The following is a 20174-nucleotide window of genomic DNA, read 5'->3' on the forward strand; positions in this document are numbered from 1 at the left end:
AATGTCCTCATTTGACAAAAGAACAATTATGAAGCTTAGTGTATTCATGTGAAAGCTTGGCTAGGTTCTCAAGATGTGTGAGAAATGGTTGAAATAGGCTTTGAGAAGCCTATAGAAAAAGTAACGTTGATTTCAGACCAAAAAAAGGTCATGCAAAAGGCATGAAGAAAGAATCAATAAGAACTCATAATCATCCACCAATATTTAGATGATGTCACTTTTGAGATGGTGGCTAATACAGCCACCGCCAAACAAGAATGAGAAGTTTTGCAACAATCAAACCAAGAAGCTGACAATGTCAAAAAGGTACGTCTAAAAACGTTACGAGGTGATTTTGGAAAGCTTCATATGCTTTAATCATAGAGTATTTCAAATTACTTTGCTAAAGTATTGGCTATATGCAATCAAATGAAGAGATATGAGGAGAAAATTGAGAAAACACGTGTGGTAGAAAAAATTATATGCTCTTTGCAAAAGAAGTTTCATTATATGGTGATCACTATTGAAGAACCGCAAATATAGACTTTTTGACAATTTACTGACTTATAGGTAAACTACAAGCCCATGAAGAAATAATCAATAATATTCAATAAAACATGGGTGCACAAGTAATCTTTTCAAAACACTATTCAAAATAGAGGAAAGGTGGTTCTGGATATACCCAAGGAGGTAGAGGACATGGTCAAGGTAGAAGAATAAGTGGAAAAGGCAGATTTATAAGAGAAGGTCAAGGCAGTTTGAACAGGTGAATTTGTCGATTAAATGAAGCAAATCAGTCAACCAGTTCTATTGATAGTGGCAATCTAAACCTAGGCTTGATAAAAAAAAAAGAGTTAAATGTTACATTTTTGAAAAGATATGTCATTATACCAGGGATTGTTGGAATCCAACCAGAAGGGTTGAAGAGAATGTCAATCTTATAGTAGAAGAGGAGAAACAAGTCACCCTATTACTAGTCCATGATGAATAAATACAAGCCAAAGAAAACATGTATCAAGACAATGGTGCCAACAATTACATGTGTAGAGATAAAGACTGGTTTATAGAGTTTGATGAATCGATTAAAGGAAATGTCACCTACGTGGATCATTCAAAGGTTTCCATCAAAGGAGAATGTATGATTTTTTATTAAATTGAAAAATAACAATTGTTAATTTATTGGTGATGTTTATTATATTCCAACTGTGAAAAGCAATATATTAAGTTTGAGATAATTATTAGAGAAGGGTTATAAAATCAAGATGAAAGATCATATTTTGACATTACTTGATACTCAAGGAGCTATGATTGTAAAGGAAACCATGACAAATAATAGAATGTTTTTGCTAAACATAGAGACAGATGTACCTAAATGCTAAAAAACAAGTGTGAAAGATAAGACTTGGCTTTGGCATATGATACTTGGACATGTAAACTTTGATAACTTGAAGATGATGACACGAAAGGAAATGTTAAAGGGTTTACCATATATTATACATCTAAATCAGTTGTGTGAAGGATGTTTAGTGGGCAAACGGTTCCACAAGAGTTGTCAAAAGGAGTCTACATCAAGAGTAAATCAACCCTTACAAAAGATATATGGAGACATATGTGATCCTATTCAACCATGCTCATCTTATAAAAATCTATATTTTTTACTTTTTATTAATGATTATAGTATAAGAACAAATGTGTACTTCTTAAAAGAAAAGTTTAATGTATTTAATTTTTTAAAGAAGTTTAAGGCATTAATTGAAAAGAAAAATATTTATTCTATAGAATCACCTAAGATAAATAAGATGGGTGGATTTTTTTCAAATGAGTTTAATGAGTTTTGTGAATATCATTATATAAAGAGACTCCTAACAATGTCTAGATCACCATAACAAAATGACATGATAGAGAGAAAGAATAGAAACATTCTTAACAGGATGAGAAATATGCTCAAAACAAGAAGATGCCAAAGGAGTTTTGGGATGAAGCTATAGATTGTGTTGTCTACTTGTTAAATAGGTGTCCTAGAAATGTTTAAATGACATGACTTCATAATAAGAATAGAATGGAAGAAAGTCAAGTGCTACTCACTTGAAGATATTTTAAAAGCATTAGGTATATGCATGTAGATGATTAAATAAGTACCAAACTAGATGACAAGAGTAAAAAAATGATCTTTATAGACGATGATAAAAAAATCAAAATGATACAAGCTTGACAACTTAAATGAAGGAAAGATGGTGATTAGGGATGTTGAATTTGATGAAGAATAAAGCATAAGATTGGAAGGTACATGATGGTGAGAAGTATGCCTTTTTACCTTTTTTGATGAAAATGATGAGAAATATGAAGATCATCAAGAACTAATTACATCTCCATAATAACTAATGAACTCAATTTCACCTTTTATCTTCTTCTTCTAATGGAAGATTAAGGCAGCCACCTAGTCCACCAAAAAATATTAGAATTCTAGATCCAAACCACTATGCCTGAAAACCATAGACAACTTTGTATGAAGGGAACAAATTTGGCTCCTCTCTTATGACATGTATCTGTAGGCATTATGACTTGCTTGTTTTTGAAATACATTCCTACATTTGAAAACATTAGGAAGTCAGACATGCTTTTGCTCCACTTCTGTACTATCTGATAATGTTGCATTTGTTCCCTAATCTCAACTTATAAAAAAAGGAAATCACAATTTACGGCAGATTGTCATCTGGTTCGTTATACCAGCACAAGAAGCTCTCGAACTGATCATAAGAACAATGCCCTTGCTTTGATTGTTCTGCTGCAATATGTCCCCAGATTTTACATCATATGTCCATTGAGCTCGGAAATTATTAAAGCAACAGGAGCGGTTACCAGGACAGCTTGTGCTGGGGCTGCATATAATCTGCTGCTATACATGTTGGCCAGCAATGTATGTTTGCTTTTTTCTTCTGTTGATGTTGCGCTCTCTTGGTTTTTCAATGCTATCACTTCGATCATCATCATCACTTTTCTTTTCTAATGCAGGTTTTAGGGACAGCATGGTATTTGCTATCAATCGATAGGTATACGTTGTGCTTTAAATCGAAATGCAGAAAGGAAAATAGTTCTGTCAAAAGCTTGCTCTATTATCTGGATTGTGATTATTTTAATAACGTTGATCGCGAGGCCTGGGCAGATAGTACAGGTGTTTTCAAGAACTGTGATTTATTATTAGAGGCAGACTGGAGAGTTCCACTACCAATGGAGGCAGGACTGGTTTCTTTAATTCTATCATGCTGAAACCTGGGGATTTTTGTGGAGAGGAGCTACTTGCATGGGCTTTGCATCCAAAATCATCCCCCAACATACCATCTTCAACGAGAACAGTTAGGGCTCTAAATGAAGTTGAAGCTTTTGCATTGAGAGCAGAAGATCTCAAGTTCGTTGCCAACCAATTTAGACGCCTCCATAGCAAGAAGCTGCGGCATACATTCCGATTTCATTCACATCATTGGAGGACATGGGCAACCTGCCTCATACAGGCTACTTTGCGTCGGCACAAAAGAAGGATGATGGAAAATAATCTCACAATGTCGGAATCCTTTGCGTTGAATGAGGGAGAGGCTACTGGACTTGAGCAAGAGGACAGGGCCCCCTTTCCAGATAGTTTAAATCCTTCTCAGGCAAAACTGAACCTTGGGGTCACCATATTGGCTTCCAGATTCGCTGCAAACACAAGGAGAGGTGCTCAAAAGAACAAGGATCTTGACATGCCAAAACTACCGAAGCCTGAGGAACCCAACTTCTCAGTTGATACCTACTGTTGAGGCAGCCTAGTATATGATACCTACTTTTGTCTCCATTAATGATCTAATTAGTTTCAGGTACTTGTCAGAGATCATTCCAGAATCCATATGGGGGTGAAGTTGTTTTCTTGTATTGGCCCAGTGGTTGTATATAATCACTAATGTTCTATTAGAGTTTTGATGTTGCCTTCATCAGAGGTGATCAATGAACCATGGAATTTGTTTGCTCTATCTTTCCTTCAAATCAGTCCTTAAATCCATTTGGCAGCACCATTGATTTCATAATACAGTGACTTCAAATTGTATTATTTGTATATTTGACATCATCTTGTTAAGTATAATCAAATATGATCAGATTGTTGCCAGTTCGTACTGTGAGCTAAAAACGTCAAAGTACCAGTTTGTACCCTAAGCCAAAAACTTCGAAATGCCATTTCTAATGGTGACTGATCAATCTGAACAAGTTAATGTAAGGGTTCAGACTTCAGAGCTGCTTGACTGGACTTACTGTTTTCCAACGCATACGTGCTTGTAAAAGGGAACTCGGAAATTTGACTAACCCCTGTTTATTTGCTAGAATAGAGTGATTTTTATAGAAAGTGAATATATGTAAAGTAGATTATTTTTTATTATTTGGTAATTTTATGAAAAATAAATTATAAAATAGTATTTGAACCATGAAAAATTAACTGAAAAATAACTTATAATTTTTTTTTAAGTTTATCTAAAATATATATATATATATATATATATATATATATATATAAACCACTTACAATTAAAAAGAAAGAGAGAGATAAAAAGTATAATTATAAAGGAAAAAAATTATTATATTATATATTTAAATATAGTTTATTTTAAAAATATAAATATACATATAATATAAATATTTTAAATATAATATTATAGACATATAACTTTGTTAAATATTTTTAAAATAAATTTTATTTTTAAAACCTCAAAATAATTTTTTAAAATTAATAAAAAAAAAAGTCAAATTAGTTCATGGTATTACTTGATTGAGAGTTAGATATTTGAGTTTTTATGGCAAAACAAGGAAAGGGAGATTTGTGTTAGTTATTAATGCGTGTAAAGATAGAGAAAGTGTGATAGAATTAATTTAAGGAGAAAAAAGGAAGAAGGAAGACAGGGGAGAGAATCGTGATAATTGGATTAATTTTCTGCATACTTCTATTCAATTACCAATTGGCATTTATAGCCATACATAACAGGAATTAAGAAAACAGAATTAACAAAATAGAATGACAAACAATTAACAAGGAATTAATTACACCACTAATCCATTACTACAGATCACGTTGTCCACTCTGCAGTAATGCATGAATTATCCTACATGAACCCACGTTCCTGAGACAACACTCTAGTCGTGAACTCCCTGCATGAACCCACGTTCTTGTACCCATATTCTGGAGATGCTAGCCACGTTTGATGACTGGCCACGTTTGTATCCATATCATTCCCACCCGCTTAAGAATCATTGTCCACAAGGATGAAGGAAGGATAAGACTTACTGAAACGACACTCGTTCTCCCAAGTTGCATCTTCTGCAGGAGCATTCTTCCATTTGACTACAATTTCAAACTTGGGGTGATAATTTCCCTTACGAATGGTTCTACGATCCAAGATTGCTTCAGGCTCTAGAAGACAAGCAGAGACATCAGAATGCAAGGGAAGTTGCGAGGAAGCCTGAATACCTAACCCGTGATACTTTCGCAGCAAACTGACATGGAACACATTATGGATTTGGGAGCCTACGGGCAATGACAATTTATAGGCAACCGGACCAATTTTGCCAATAATCTGATAGGGACCAAAGAAACGGGGAGAAAGTTTCTGAGATAAGCGTAAGGCCACAGAAGTCTGCCTGTGAGGCTGCAACTTCAAATACATATAATCCCCTACATTAAATGAGATATCGCGCCTGTGTTGATCTGCTTGACACTTCATGCGATTTTGAGCCAGCTGAAGATTATGCCTTAAGTCTTTTAAAATGGCATCACGATCACGTAAGCACCTGGAACATATGTCAACAAGGTTGGAGGTGGAGTTCCATAAACAGCTTCAAAGGGGGTTAATTTGGTGGACGAATGAGTAGCAATGTTGTAACTGTATTCTGCCCATGAAAGTCATTCCACCCACTTTCTTGGTTGATCACCAGTAAAGCAACGGAGATATTGCTCCAAGGTGCGGTTCATTACTTCAGTTTGGCCATCGGATTGCGGGTGATAACTTGAGCTCATGCATAGTTGAGTACCCTGTAATTGGAACAATGCCTGCCAAAAAGAACTAAGAAACACCTTGTCACGATCACTAACAATTGACGTTGGAATTCCATGCAAGCGAACCACATTGGTGATAAAAGCTTTAGCCACGGTTGCAGCAGAAAAAAGGTGTTTTAATGCTACAAAATGAGCATACTTTGTCAAACGGTCAACAACAACCATGATAATAGAATACCCGTTAGAGGATGGCAATCCTTCGATGAAATCCATTGAAATATCAGTCCATATTCTGGTAGGAATTGGCAAAGGTTGAAGCAAGCCTGACGGTTTCATGCAATCGTTCTTGAATCTTTGACAGACATCACATTCTTTCAAGTAGTCTTTAATCATCCCACGCATGCCAGACCAGAGGAAATTGTGTTTAATACGAGCAAGAGTCTTGTGATATCCAAAATGGTCACCGACTGGAGATGAATGACCATAGGCTAATACCTTGGAAATGAAGGGAGAAACGGGATTCAAGAAAACCTTGCCTTTCTTAAACCATACACCATCCCGCAGCTGTAAGGACTGACTGAGTGAAGAAGAGCCCTGCTGCAGTAACTTTTGATAAAAAGGATCTTCAAGGACCTCATGTTGCAGCAAGGACCACCAATCTGCCAAGGGTAAGGAAAGAGACAAAAATTGGAATTCCACGACACGGGATAAGGAGTCTGCACCTTGATTTTCAAGTCCATGTTTATATTCAATCTTGTAATCATAACCAAGCAAGTTTGGCAGCCATCGTGTCTGAGCAGGAGTAGTAATTCGTTGTTCCAACAAATACTTAAGACTCTTTTGTTCTGTGCGAACAGTAAACGTCTTCCCCAGCAAATAAGGATGCCATTTCTTAACAGCTTTGACGATGGCTAGCATTTCCTTTTCATAGGTGGATAATGCCAAGGCTGACCCTTTTAATGTCTCACTAAAATATGCCACTGGTTGATTATTCTGAGTCAGAATGGCACCCAGACCAATTCCACTTGCATCACATTCCACAACAAATTGTTGGGTGAAATCAGGAAGGCGCAAAACAGGTGGTGTCGTTAATGCCTCTTTGAGTTGTTTGAAGGCCTGTTCTGCTGCCGCTGTCTAGTGGAAGCTATCTTTATGCAAGAGCTGTGTTAGAGGAGCTGATATCCCACCAAAGTGACATATAAATTTACGATAATATCCAGCCAACCCGAGGAAGCCACGCATCCCTTTCACAGTTGTTGGTTTCAGCCAATCCAGTACTGCCTGAATTTTCTTAGGATCAACTGATACCCCTTGTGCAGAAATTTGATGCCCCAAGTAGTCCACCTGTAAAACTCCGAAACAGCATTTCTCCGCCTTTGCAAACAAGGAGTTAGTGGACAATATATTAAGTACAGTTTGCAAATGCATAAGGTGTTCTTCCCATGATTTGGAATATACAAGAATATCGTCAAAGAACACCAAGATTCGAAGATGAGGGCGAAAAAGCTCATTCATGAGGCTTTGGAATGTTGTTGGCGCATTGGTGAGGCCAAACGGCATCACTACAAACTCGTAATGACCTTCGTGAGTGCGAAAAGCTGTTTTAGGAACATCTTCCTCGCGTACTCGGATTTGATGATAACCGGAACGCAGATCCAATTTCAAATAAATTTTTGATCCATGAAGTTCATCTAATAATTCATCAATCACCGGAATATGATACTTATCTTTGATTGTAATATCATTCAAAGCACGGTAATCTACAGAGAACCTTCATGCTCCATCTGGTTTCTTCACTAACAAAACAGGAGAGGAAAATGGATTGTTGCTTGGTCTTATCAGTCCAGTCTGTAGCAGCTCTTGCACCATTTTCTCAATTTCAGTTTTCTGATAATAAGGATATCTGTAAGGTCGGACACTTACTGGCACAATTTGTGGTTGTAGTGGAATTTGATGATCATGCGTTCGTGGGGGTGGTAATCCTGTAGGTGCTGCAAAGACTGAAGAATATTTCGCTAAAAATGAGCTAATGTCAAGCGAATAAGAAGGTTTCTGAACATTGCTTGCAGTTGGTGTTATTTGGAAGAAAAAACCAACACCCTGCAAGCCATAAAGTTCCTTCTCAGTCAAGGCTGCGATGCTCGTTGGTTTGATTCCATGGAAAGTATGAGATACACCATCTTCTATGAAAGACATGGTCAGCTTCTTATAATCCATCTCCACAGGACCAAGGGTTTCCAGCCATTGCACTCCAAGCACGAGTTGGCATGCTACCACAGGAAGGATGTAAAAATCAGCAGTGACTGGATAACCTTCAATGTTGATGGTGAGTGCCCGACACTGCCCCACACAATCTATCTTCTCTCGATTAGCCACCATAACTTGAAATTTCTTCTCTCGGTTCACTGGCAAACCAAACTTAGAAACAATAGCTTCATCAATGAAATTGTGAGTACTGCCGCCATCTACCAGCAACATTACCTTCTTATTCTTCAACTGCCCTATGACACGCACAGTTTGTGGATGATTGGTTCCAGTCATGGCATGGAAAGAAATCTCAGGAATGATTTCATTTTCCACTCTAACTGGTCATTAGCCATCTCGTTAGTGCAGGAGTCAGGAGAGTCCCAAATCATAAACAACTGTGGATGTTGGCAACGATGTCCTGGAACAAACTTTTCGTCGCAATAGTAACATAAGCCCTTCTCTTTACGATCTCTGGCCTCTTGATTAGTAATCCTGCGAAAAGGTGTTGATGATGGGTTGGAACTTGAATTAATTCTTTGGCCTTGTGGTGGCCCCAACACTCTAGCCGTGGGGTTAAGTGATGCTTTTGTTATCACTGGAATTGGTCCTGCCCTTATTGGAAGAGGGGCTCTCTTGTGCAACTGATTTCGTTCCTCAATCAACCTCGCCACTCCTACTGTCTCTGCCAGGATATGAGGTTGTTTGATTTTAACATCCAAACGAATCTCATCCCGAAGTCCTGCAATAAAACAACCAATTAAGAAATTTTCCGGCAGACCATCAACTTGATGTGAGAGTCTCTCAAAAGCTTCTTGGTATGCTGCCACCGTTGTGTTTTGTTTAAGACGAGTCAAAGCTTCTGATGGATCTTTATAGTTTGTTGGACCGAACCGTTGTTGTATCGCCTTGGTCAACTCTTCCCACGTTAGCGGCCCGTGAAACTTGGTCAACCACCTATGCCACTGTAAAGCAATGCCCTCTAGATGGAAAGAGGCTAACTGAACCTGCTAGTTTGGCATAATGTTTTGGAATTCAAAATATTGCTCTGCCTTGTAAATCCAACCGATAGGATCATCTCCACCAAATTTTGGAAAGGATAACTTGAGATTGTGATGTTGATGATGATTGGCTGGTTGAGAGTGAGTTGATTGTTGTCGTGAAGACTCTTCATTAGCAAAGGGATTAATTTCAGGTGAATTACTACTGAGGTTGCGGGTAGTACGAAGAGCTTGGAGCTCTGTCAATACTGCTTGAAGTGTAGCATTAACTTGATCGAAACTCGACTCGTGTCGAAGTAGGATTTCATTAACTTCGTTGCGAAACTCCGCATTTGACTTGCCGCGAGTATCCATGATTGAAGTTATGAGAACCTGGCTCTGATACCACTGATAGAATTAATTTAAAGAGAAAAAAGGAAGAAGGAAGACAGGGGAGAGAATCGTGATAATTGGATTAATTTTCTGCATACTTCTATTCAATTACTAATTGGTATTTATAGCCATACATAACAGGAATTAAGAAAACAGAATTAATAAAACAGAATGACAAACAATTAACAAGGAATTAATTACACCACTAATCCATTACTACAGATCACGTTGTCCACTCTGCAATAATGCATGAATTATCCTGCATGAACCCACGTTCCTGAGACAACACTCTAGTCATGAACTCCCTGCTCTAACCCACGTTCTTGTACCCATATTCTGGAGATGTTAGCCACGTTTGATGACTGGCCACATTTGTATCCATATCAAAGTGTTTTTCGGAATGCTTTCCTTGTGAGAAAGGGTTATTTTTGCTTTGGTCGCTTCTTTATGAGAAAAGACATGAAAGTAGTTTTCCAGAGATCACCAAACAAAGAAAATTACTTTCCAGAAAAATAGCTAAACAAGGCCTTAAACATAGAGCTGTTGATGATTTAGAAAACTTGTTATGTCAGATGAATTATCTTCCCGAATGCCACAGAGAAGCTACAAGAATGACTGTAGTGCAAATACCAGGAGCATAGTTCTGGTGGAACGAAAAAACCTTGGCAATCTAAGTCTTCCATTGACTGCAGAAACCAGTAAGGAAATAATGAAGAAGGATTTTCAGTTATCTTCTGTGAAAAAAATTTAAATTGGGAATTCTGGCTGTGAAGTAGCAGCATGTACTAATTACAGCCTAAATCAATAAAAGAAAACGTAAATTACACGGGCAATAAACCTAGATACAACTAGGCAAATTACATATCACCATGCCATCATCCTATAGATGTAATAGCACAGTCATACAGCACAATGACCCTAGTATACAATTTCAAAGATTTGTCTTCCCCATTCTGTCGTCCTTTAATCATACCTGTCAATGTCATAAAACTCTATGTTCTTGTACTTTTGGGATATTATTTCTGCTTGAACTTTTCTTGCAGTGTCTGTTGCACAACCAACAAGAATCAGGACGGAAGTGCCTGCAAATCCTCGAAATGCAGTCAAGTGTGAGATTTGTTCGATCACAGAAGGACCAGCAGCCAGGATAGCCAAAAAGGTAGAACCCAGAACAGATATGCGGCTAAGAACCTGTAGTGTGACCATTTAGTAGAAATACGAAGTCCAAGAATCACAAGAAGCCAATCAAAGCTTAAAGCTAAGACTTAAACTCGACAAATGCAATAATAAAATCTTCTAGCAGCTTCTGCAGACAATCAGGTTTGTGTAGCCCTCTGAAAAGGATTATCTGGATTCCCGTGGCTCTTTTCGAACACTATCGCAAAAGGTAGTTTTAACTACACATTAGACAGCTGCCAGCGTGCTGCCACAAGGAACTTCGGTAGTGTTACTAAACCCAGCCAAGTCTAGTGAAGTCCAGTGGGTCAACATGGTGACCCACCAACCTAACAACTAGACCGGGCCAAGCTTCAAAGCACGATGTGTGGGGGCTGAACCATTGTTGCCCAGCCAACCTGACACGTGCACTTCATGCATTGGTCAACCCACAAATACCTGAATTGGCCTTTTTAAAATAAATATATATATATATATATATATATATATATATATATATATCTCGTAAAAACATCAATTCAATGTTTTTTCTATAAAAATAATAAAATGAAGACTTTTTATTGACCCGGATTAACTCGCATAATTCAAAACCTAGGTCATGGCCCTGGTCAGGTTTAAAAGAGAGACAACAAATAAAATTATTTAGGAGAAATATGTTTTTTCATTGAAATTCTTTTCTAATTCATGTAAATTCTTCTGTTTTGACAACAAAAGTTTTTTTTTTTTTAATAACAGCAAGGTTCATTGAATAAAAAGAAACAAATATAAGAAAAAAGAAGTTTGGAGAAACTATGTTGATTTGAAATAAAAAGGGAAAAACATATAATTTAATAAAAAAATAAACTTTCTAATGCATTTTTTTTTTAATTTTGACAAAAATATGTTTTTTTTTATGAGCATTGTTTTTTAAGCAAAAACTCATTATGATTGTGAAAGCATCCTTCAATTAAAAAATTATAAAAAATCATGAATTGATCATCTTTATATAGTTACATGAAAAAAAAATTAGAATAATAAATTTTTAAAATTATATAAAACAAAGTTACAATAAAAAATTAAGGAAAAAATATTTTACTCTCATTTAATATTAATGAGTAAATTATTCTGAAAATTGTGCATATAGGTCCTATACATAATTATCTATAAAGCAATCAATAATATAATTATAAAAAAGTCATAATCTTCTTAAAAACAACATATTTTATTTATTTATTAGAATAATGTTTTTTTTAATAAAAAGCACCAAAATTTATGTATTTTTTGGGTTTTTTTGTGGCCATAAATAAGTTTATCAAGGCGTTTGAGGTGTTTTATGGATTTTTTGGTCAAAAACAGGTTGAAAATGAGTTTTAAATTGAAATAAAAAAAACCCTCAATTTTCCAGCGACCCCTGTCGCCAGAACTTGCAGAAAGCAGATGACGTGTTGTCTGCTGTTTTTTTTTTTCAAAAAAAAGAAATGGGGCAGATGATAGGTCATTCACCTCTTTAAGAAATAAATAAATAAAAAGAAGGTTTTAGGGGCTATGACTGGGCTAGAAGACCCATGTGCCTAGGCTATTTTTTTTAATACCTAGGCCCACAGTTTTTTTCCTATTGGTTTATAAAAAACAATAATAAAACAAATTATTGAATCCAATTGAGTTAAGAAAACTGAAAAATATATATATAGCATTGTTCCCTGAAGAGTGCTCTATCTCACACCCCCGGTGAAATCAGCAACTATTTTTTTTTCCTTAAATGTAATTTAAATGAAATATAATAGGGGTGTCCAGACATCCATGTCATAAAAGGGACCATTATGATATATAGAAATCATATTCATACAGGTTATTCCACGTAAATGCAAAGTAGTAGCACGGGGGCTGATCACTAAAAGACCAAATCTGCTTCCATTGAACAACCAAAACTCATGAATGAAAATGGCCAAAAGAGTTCATCTATGGTTCAAACTAAACAAATAAAGGAAAAAGGTGAGGTGAGTTTCATTCATTTTGGATGGCAATGATGTAATCTAAAGAACCCAAGCAGCAGGACATTTGTAATTAAATTTCAGATTATGTGATTGCCTACTTCCTATAATAAAAACTAAGATTGTTCAGTAATTGACCATTTTGATGAATACTCCAAGGTCAATTATTTAATGCACAAATTCAAACTCAATCAGATTAGCATGGTCTAGAATTCATGTAACAAATACCTGAGGTTCTAATCATGATAGCATTTCAAGTATGGGGTCCATATATTGATTCAGGGTGTACAGTGCAAACAATAGACAAATTTCATAAGAAAGAAAAGAACTTACTGTTTTAAGAAATGCAGCTGTGCTTTTCCCTGGTCGTACTAGTGGAATTGATGCACCTTGGCGCTTCAGTTGTTCACTCACATCATCAGGGTCTAATTGAAGGAAGGTATAGTAATAGTTGAAGAAGGCTATTAATAGGATATTGGTGGGGAGATAGAAAGAACCTGCAAATATTTATCCAGTTAGCTCAAACTATATTAATCTGTGTTATGCTGACAGAAAACAGAATTTACGAGACGAAAGTTTATTGATGGCACATTCTTTTCTTCTATCTTTTTTCTTGTATTTCATGTCATTACTATCAATAGTTTGGTTCCCTAGATTATACAACACTACAACTCTAAAGTAAAATATGGGGCTGGAAAATAGCCAACCATCCCACCCTACCATAAGGTAACCCTGAATCGGATAACTCAATTACCATACTAAAACAGAAAGGAAGACAGAGTACAGCATCCTACCGTAAACATTGAATTTGTTTGGAGTAAGTAGAGTTGATGCTAAGCATTCAAAAGTATTTGAGCAATTTATGCACCATGACAAGGCCCTCAAATGAGCATAGAGAAAATTAGCTCTCATAACCTTGGTAAGATGATGAAACTTTTAAGCAACTAGGTTTATAATCAATAATTTTGTTAGCACCAACAAACTGTTTCCAATCAACTAACATCCTTTCATGTTTCATCAAACACAACCAACCAAAATAGTAAAATACTCACCCCCTGGGTTCAAAGTCAATGCAGCTTTCTTCAGTGCAGATATCCCAGTGAACCGTGCTAGGGTGCCAGGTAGAGCCAATGATGATGTAGAAAATATAATTGGCATCACCCCAGAACTATTTACCTGCATAATGAAAGCATCATATAAATATAAAGATCAATAGAACCTGAATGGAAAAACATACAACCACAGGAAGCCATCTCATCACAACTCAATAAAAGGAAGGTGCGCATGCTAGACTACATAGCATAGTATGTGCATTGCATGACAAGCTTTTTACAATACAGGATTCTGTATTACAGCGTATGCAGTTGTAATATGCTCAAGCTCATAGCTTAAGGTGGTGAAGATCCTGCATAAATATCACACAACCAAAATATTTGAAAGACAAATTATCAGACTTAACTTCTGAGTGTCAAAGGTAGTCTTATTGTGGTTATAGATTAACATACTATCATCAAACATTATTTAATAATCTTGATGTCTCTAACTGTTAGGGAGTTGGAAAATAAGAGGTCTGTAAGTCGAACTAATGATGCTGAAGTAACAACAAGATCTTTCTGTTTTCCCCTTTCTCTAGAGAGCTAAAACTAATCTGATAGGAAGAGGCTCAAGGTAACCCCAATTTTTCAAATGACATAAGACTTTCCATTGTTAATTTGTGGGGGCAAATTAGAAACATATATGATGCTATTTTTTTTCTTGATGGAAGAAGAGAATTTTACCAAGAAAGATAACAGATATAGAATCAATAAGAAAAATAAGACATTCCCCTGCAAAAACAGGAAATCAAATGAGATTTAACTTGATTGCTGCTGAAAGAGATCCCTAGTGCATGAATTCAACATTGACTGCCTCTCTTTATATACAAGCAATAAAAGCAAGTGGGTAACCCACTAAATTTGTGCTTCCAAAGATCATGTCTCCACATAAGGATAACTCAAACAAATTGTATTCCTCCTTTCCAAAATAAAGCCAGTCTTTTGACCCTTGATCCTCCCAAAGAAAGAGGCATGTCATTTCCCACCATCTTCTATGGACAAATTTTTCTGTTCAGGAATAAAGCCAATCTTTTGGCCCTTTGATCCTCCCATAGAAAGAGGCATGACATTTGCCCTCATCTTCTATGGACAAATTTTGCTGTTCAAGTTGAAGAGGTATTTTATGTATAAATGCTCTCATTTACAGGTATCAAGTTCTATAAGTTTTGGAATTGATAGAAGGAATCCATTTGGGGCACTCTGTTATCAAGATGATCTTTGTGTATGGCAAAACCCATGCAGTTGATACACTTGATAGGCAAAATATCGTATCTAAACCAGGTCAATGGCTACAGCCAGTCATAGATACATGTACATTGGCATAGTTATAACATTGAAACTTGGAGAATTTTTTCTTAATTTTGTATAAGTGTGAGAAATGACTAGTTAATTACTCGTAGGTGAAAATAAAGGTACATGTCAAGAAATTGACCAGCAAGCATTCTGAATAATTAGCAACGAATTAAATCAAAGCTTTCAAACTCAAGAAATAATAATAAAAAAAAAAAACCATGATACATGAAGTATGGAATACAGACCTTAAAGGGTAGATAAGCAGATTTTTGAAGCCCGCCGCCGCTGCTGGTGTACCTTGAGGCATAGTTGAGTGGAATCTTTCTCTCTGCCTCCTGAAATCCTTTGTCCTGGTATTCATTAACATTTTGTTTCTTCCACAAACTCAAGTTTTATTTCAAAAATAGTTAACAATTACCTGGACATACACAATGCCGAGAACTAATAGGAAGAATGAGAAGATAATGGTGCCGAGTCCAACATAATTACCATCCTGAATTGCCTGAGCAGCAGTCTGACCAAAAGATGCCGGCAAGTAGGAAATAATACTTGTAAATATCAAAAGAGATGTGCCATTTCCAAGTTTTAGATCAGAGATCCGTTCTCCGATGTAAGTTGTGAACACAGAGCCAAGTGTCAATAAAGTAACAGATGTTAGAACCCACTGCATGCTAAAGTCATCAACGAAGGGACGAAGGTAAAGAACCTGGCCAATTGCCTGTCATGGAAATCAAAAATACCTTACATCATACTGTAGAATACATTTTCAGGTATTCTGATGAGAACATCAACTGTTTCGGAGCATGATATTTAATGTTCAACACCATCACAGACTGATATGACGCTGCTATATGACAAGTAAATCTAGCGTGCTCCTACTTTGTGCAATTCAGAATGAAAATCAGTTTACACAAAATTGATCCCTTAATTCACAAATTTAACTCTGTGGTTGACAGGAGTACTTGCTATTAAAAAATTTCAGGACATAATAGGGATCGATAATAAAAATATTCCAGAACATGATAGGTGTGTGAATGGTTTTCCTTTTCACATCATAATAAAAAATATAGCCTGAATATATAAGACAATTAAAAATTTTAGCAACAACGAAACTTCAGTGGGTTATTCAATGAATCTAGTTCAAGTTTACATATTATTCAGGCGAATATTTAGCTGGTTACCTGTACTATAGCAAACCCAACTGAAGCATAACGAGTATACTGAAGAATTTTCTTTCTTCCTGCTTCACCTTCTCTTTTCTGAAGATCTTGCAACTTGGGATAAATTTGAGCAAGAAGCTGAAACACAATCTGGGCATTGATAAAGGGAACAATTCCAAGTGAAAATATTCCAAGTCTACCAATGCCTCCCCCGGAAAATGAATCCAAAGTGCTTAATAAGCTATTCTGATCTAAATTTCCAGCAAACGCCTCCCGATTTACCCCACCAAGGGGTATATATATTCCAAGACGGGATACAACTAGAAACCCCAAAAGCTTGAGAAATTTTCCTGGTAGGGGGCCTTTGAAGAAATCACCAAAATCAATGGAACTGTCCTCAATTGCAGCTGCCAAGAGTCAAAGCGTCTACTTAATTGCTAAGAGCTAAGATTATATTTGCAACTTGAATATCATAAGACATTGTGCCAGAAACAGACCTGCAACTCCTCGCTTATCTTTTTTTGTATTTGAAGCGCTCTCAAGTATTGGTGATAAGAAGGCTAGAAGACTTTCCCACGCAGCATTTAGACTGGATGGTACATCTAAATTAATACCCAAGGGATCAAAACTGGAGCTCTCACAGCTGAGGAGAGATTCAAGTCAGCAAGAAAAATAGATATTACAACAACTGAAAAATAATCAATTATAGGAAATGTTAAGTGGGAAAACTTTGAATGGGATGATTTCAAAATGAAAACACACCTACTAAAACCTCGACTCCTTAGAACTTATTGAATTGAAAAGTTCAATGCCCTTAAAACTTGACAGAAAAAGTTGAATTTGCTAAGAGTACTTTTTGCCTGATTTCAAAGAACGATGACAGACACTAGTAGCTGCATCACCTTAGCTTTAGTTTAAGGCATGCAGCGAGCGGTTTTTCAAACAGCACAAGTATGCTACTTAATTTACAAGTAGTAAAACGGGGATTATGGAATCAAGCATGAAAATCAAGCAGAACATATTCAATCATAACAGGGGATGGTACCAAGCCAGTTACAGGGAATTATTTTGAGTTTGAAAGTACTACTTAATTTACAAGTAGTAAAACGGGGATTATGGAATCAAGCATGAAAATCAAGCAGAACATATTCAATCATAACAGGGGATGGTACCAAGCCAGTTACAGGGAATTATTTTGAGTTTGAAAGTACCAAAATAGAAGAAATTTTGAGAACAAATAAAAAGCATTTATAACTATGAATATGAGATGTCAAAATAATTAGATTTAATAAAAAAAAAGACCTTATGTAGTTAGTTAACTTTCCCAGATACAATTAGCAAGATCCAAATCATGAAAGAGGCATCACTCATAAACAGCTAGAAGAAGGTTGTGTATCTTGAAAAATCAAAAGAATTGAGGAAAACTAGAAAAGATTTCACCAAGTAAATGATCTGAAACAGATAGGAACTTAGTTTAAGATGAATCAATTCCTTGCATAGAAGAAGATTATGTCGAAGATGGAACCCCATGATGAGGGCATACAAAATATAGAGCAAAATAGACAAGAACAAGCGCATCAAGCTAAATTTTCCTTAGATCAGAATTTGAAACTCACCTTTATCAATCGTTTTCTTTCTTTCTTCATTAACCCTGTTTAGCATAGGAAGCTTTATGGGGGGGCTTTTAGTCTACCTCTCCATCCAACCAGCTTAACTCGCAAGCTTAACTAATTCACACATATGGAATACCTTGCAATGAAGCTGCTTATTAACTTTGTGGCACCTAAAGTCTAGATTAATTGGGAATACTTTGAACATTTCATTATGAAGTCTTGGCAGATAAACTAGCTTCTCACAAATCAACATCGCACACCAAGTTGAACTGGCACATTGGTTTAGAACAACTTCTAGTTGCTTGTGCCTAAACCTCTCAGAAAGTATCTTCTTCATACAGCTATACCAATCGTCGATTCACTTCCAAGCTTCAATTTAATCGAACACATGCACCTTGTTTTACAATTTGAGTTCTTTTGGTTTCCACCCAGCACCCCTAGTCCAAAAACGAACATTTTTTTTTATTTCCCTTGTGTCTCCTAAATGTCCATTTGATCCACACACAACAGGAGAATCATAACGCAATCAGAAAGACTACCACCAATATGCTCAATAAACCAAGAAAAACACTTTCGAATTATTATTCTTCTAGCCAAACAATGCATGAGACAAACAAATTAACCTAAACAGACACCCAAATACAAACAAAACCCATTTTGGATGAAGTCATGGAAATCAAAATTTAATGAATGAAAAGACAAGATAATAAGAGAATAAAAAAAATAAAAACACAAACGGGGTGTCTCATAAAAAAAATATATATAAAAGAAGTACCTGTTGGAGTTAAGGGTAGAGTTCCATGACTTGGCATTGGGTTTTGGCTGGACAGAGATGCTGGCTCTGCAAACTGAGGTTTTGAGTCTTTGAGAGAATCTTGTGGAATTGAGACGGGAAAGGTTGAAGCTAATGGGCGAGCAAGGACATGCTTCTCTCACAGTTAACAACATTATCTTCTCTTACAAACCACTAATAGTTAGTACAAGTTTTCTAGTTCTCCACAATTAGAACAAGACTAGCTAGTTGGTCGGATAGACATTATGAAAATCTTTTTAACTCATTTAAAGTATTTTTGATATTATAATAGTGATTATTTTTTGAAATATTTTTTTATTTGAAATTGTATTGAAATAATTTTTTTATTATTTTTAAAAAATTTATTTGTAATATTAGTATATTAAAATGATGGAAAAACATAAAAAAAGTAATTTCAAGCAAAAAAATTTATTTATTTTCAATCGTTTTTTTAAAACGCAAAAACAAATATACTCTATTTTTACTCAACATTTTTCTGTTAAAACATTTAATTTTTAGACAAATTATAAAGATTTTGATGAAGATGTAATGAAAAAATATAACAATAATACATTACTCATGTGTTATTATAGAAATTTTTATTGATGTTAATTGAGAATTACATACGCTAATAAATTTTAATGAAAATTATTGATGTTAATTAAAAAAGAAGTTGAAAAGCTTAGATAGATATACATTAAGATATTTTATTTTGCGTTATTTAACGAATTTTAAAAAAAATTATTCTATTATATGGAAATTAATTTATTTTTAATAAGAAAAGTAATAATTTAAATTGTATTTAAATAAAATGATTTGATCATATAAATCCTCCTTTTCTAACTTTTTTCAACAAATAAACATAACTTTTTTGTTCTACATTTTTTATTAAATGAAAATAAAAAAAAAGCCATAAAAAATATAAAAAAAAAATAGCAATTTGAAGTTGAGGTAATAAAAGCATTCTTCAAAGTAAACATTTTTATCACTTAGCATTTTTGGGTCAAAACATTTTTTTTTAGACAAATTATGAAGATTTTGATGTATTAAAAAAAATGTAAAAATACTACACTACTCCTGTGTTGTCATAGAAAACTTTTTGTTAGTGTCATAAAACCCTACCTGACCAAATGAGTCAATCCAAAGATTCTCTAACTCAACTTTTTACTTAACTCGAGTTTCAAATTGAACTATATAAGAGCTAACCTTATATGATCTAATCCACTTGACATGTTCAAATACGACCTAGTTAAAACTTAGATTGATTTAATATATATATATGCAAGATGGTGTCATTTCGATCCTTTCTTTTTATATACTATGAAGATGATGGATCGACTCGGTCAAATCGAGTTAATTTATCAAACTCGCGAACCAAGTCATGGATCAGGTTGGGTTTAATATTTTTTTAAAAAATTATTTTTATTTAATTATATGATAATAAAAATTGATATGTGTAGGAAAGC

At 35.2% G+C, this 20174-nt stretch overlaps 1 protein-coding gene and 1 pseudogene across 2 annotated transcripts; one reads left to right on the forward strand and one right to left on the reverse strand.

Annotated features, from left to right (window-relative positions):
* The first annotated feature begins 211 nt into the window (after nt 1-211).
* LOC133688590 (cyclic nucleotide-gated ion channel 17-like) lies at nt 212-3773 on the forward strand (annotated as a pseudogene).
* A 6556-nt stretch (nt 3774-10329) lies between these two features.
* LOC133690256 (preprotein translocase subunit SCY1, chloroplastic-like) lies at nt 10330-18939 on the reverse strand. 2 transcript variants are annotated; one of them, XM_062110487.1, is made up of 8 exons: nt 18691-18939; nt 16800-16945; nt 16324-16709; nt 15561-15860; nt 15388-15492; nt 13808-13931; nt 13089-13252; nt 10330-10800 (listed from the first exon to the last, which is right to left on the reverse strand). In XM_062110487.1, the coding sequence occupies exons 1-8, from the start codon at nt 18861-18863 to the stop codon at nt 10573-10575; spliced, it is 1626 nt and encodes a 541-aa protein (XP_061966471.1). In that variant the 5' UTR covers nt 18864-18939; the 3' UTR covers nt 10330-10572. The 2 variants fall into 2 exon arrangements, with proteins under 2 accessions (XP_061966471.1, XP_061966472.1); XM_062110488.1 differs by having other exon boundaries at nt 15388-15477; nt 18691-18937.
* Between the last annotated feature and the right edge of the window lie 1235 nt (nt 18940-20174).

The sequence above is a fragment of the Populus nigra genome, chromosome 3 (assembly GCF_951802175.1).
Source record: "Populus nigra chromosome 3, ddPopNigr1.1, whole genome shotgun sequence".
Lineage (NCBI taxonomy): Eukaryota > Viridiplantae > Streptophyta > Magnoliopsida > Malpighiales > Salicaceae > Populus > Populus nigra.

Bases quoted from the DNA above. Each gene is read 5' to 3' on its own strand.
- LOC133690256 (XM_062110487.1), bottom strand. From the start codon at position 18,863: ATGTTGTTAACTGTGAGAGAAGCATGTCCTTGCTCGCCCATTAGCTTC. The intron at 15,493-15,560 runs GTAATTGTTAAC...AATGAATACCAG, and splicing joins TCGGCATTGTGTATGTCCAG to GACAAAGGATTTCAGGAGGC. The intron at 13,932-15,387 runs GTCTGTATTCCA...TTCATTATGCAG, and splicing joins CTGCTTATCTACCCTTTAAG to GTAAATAGTTCTGGGGTGAT.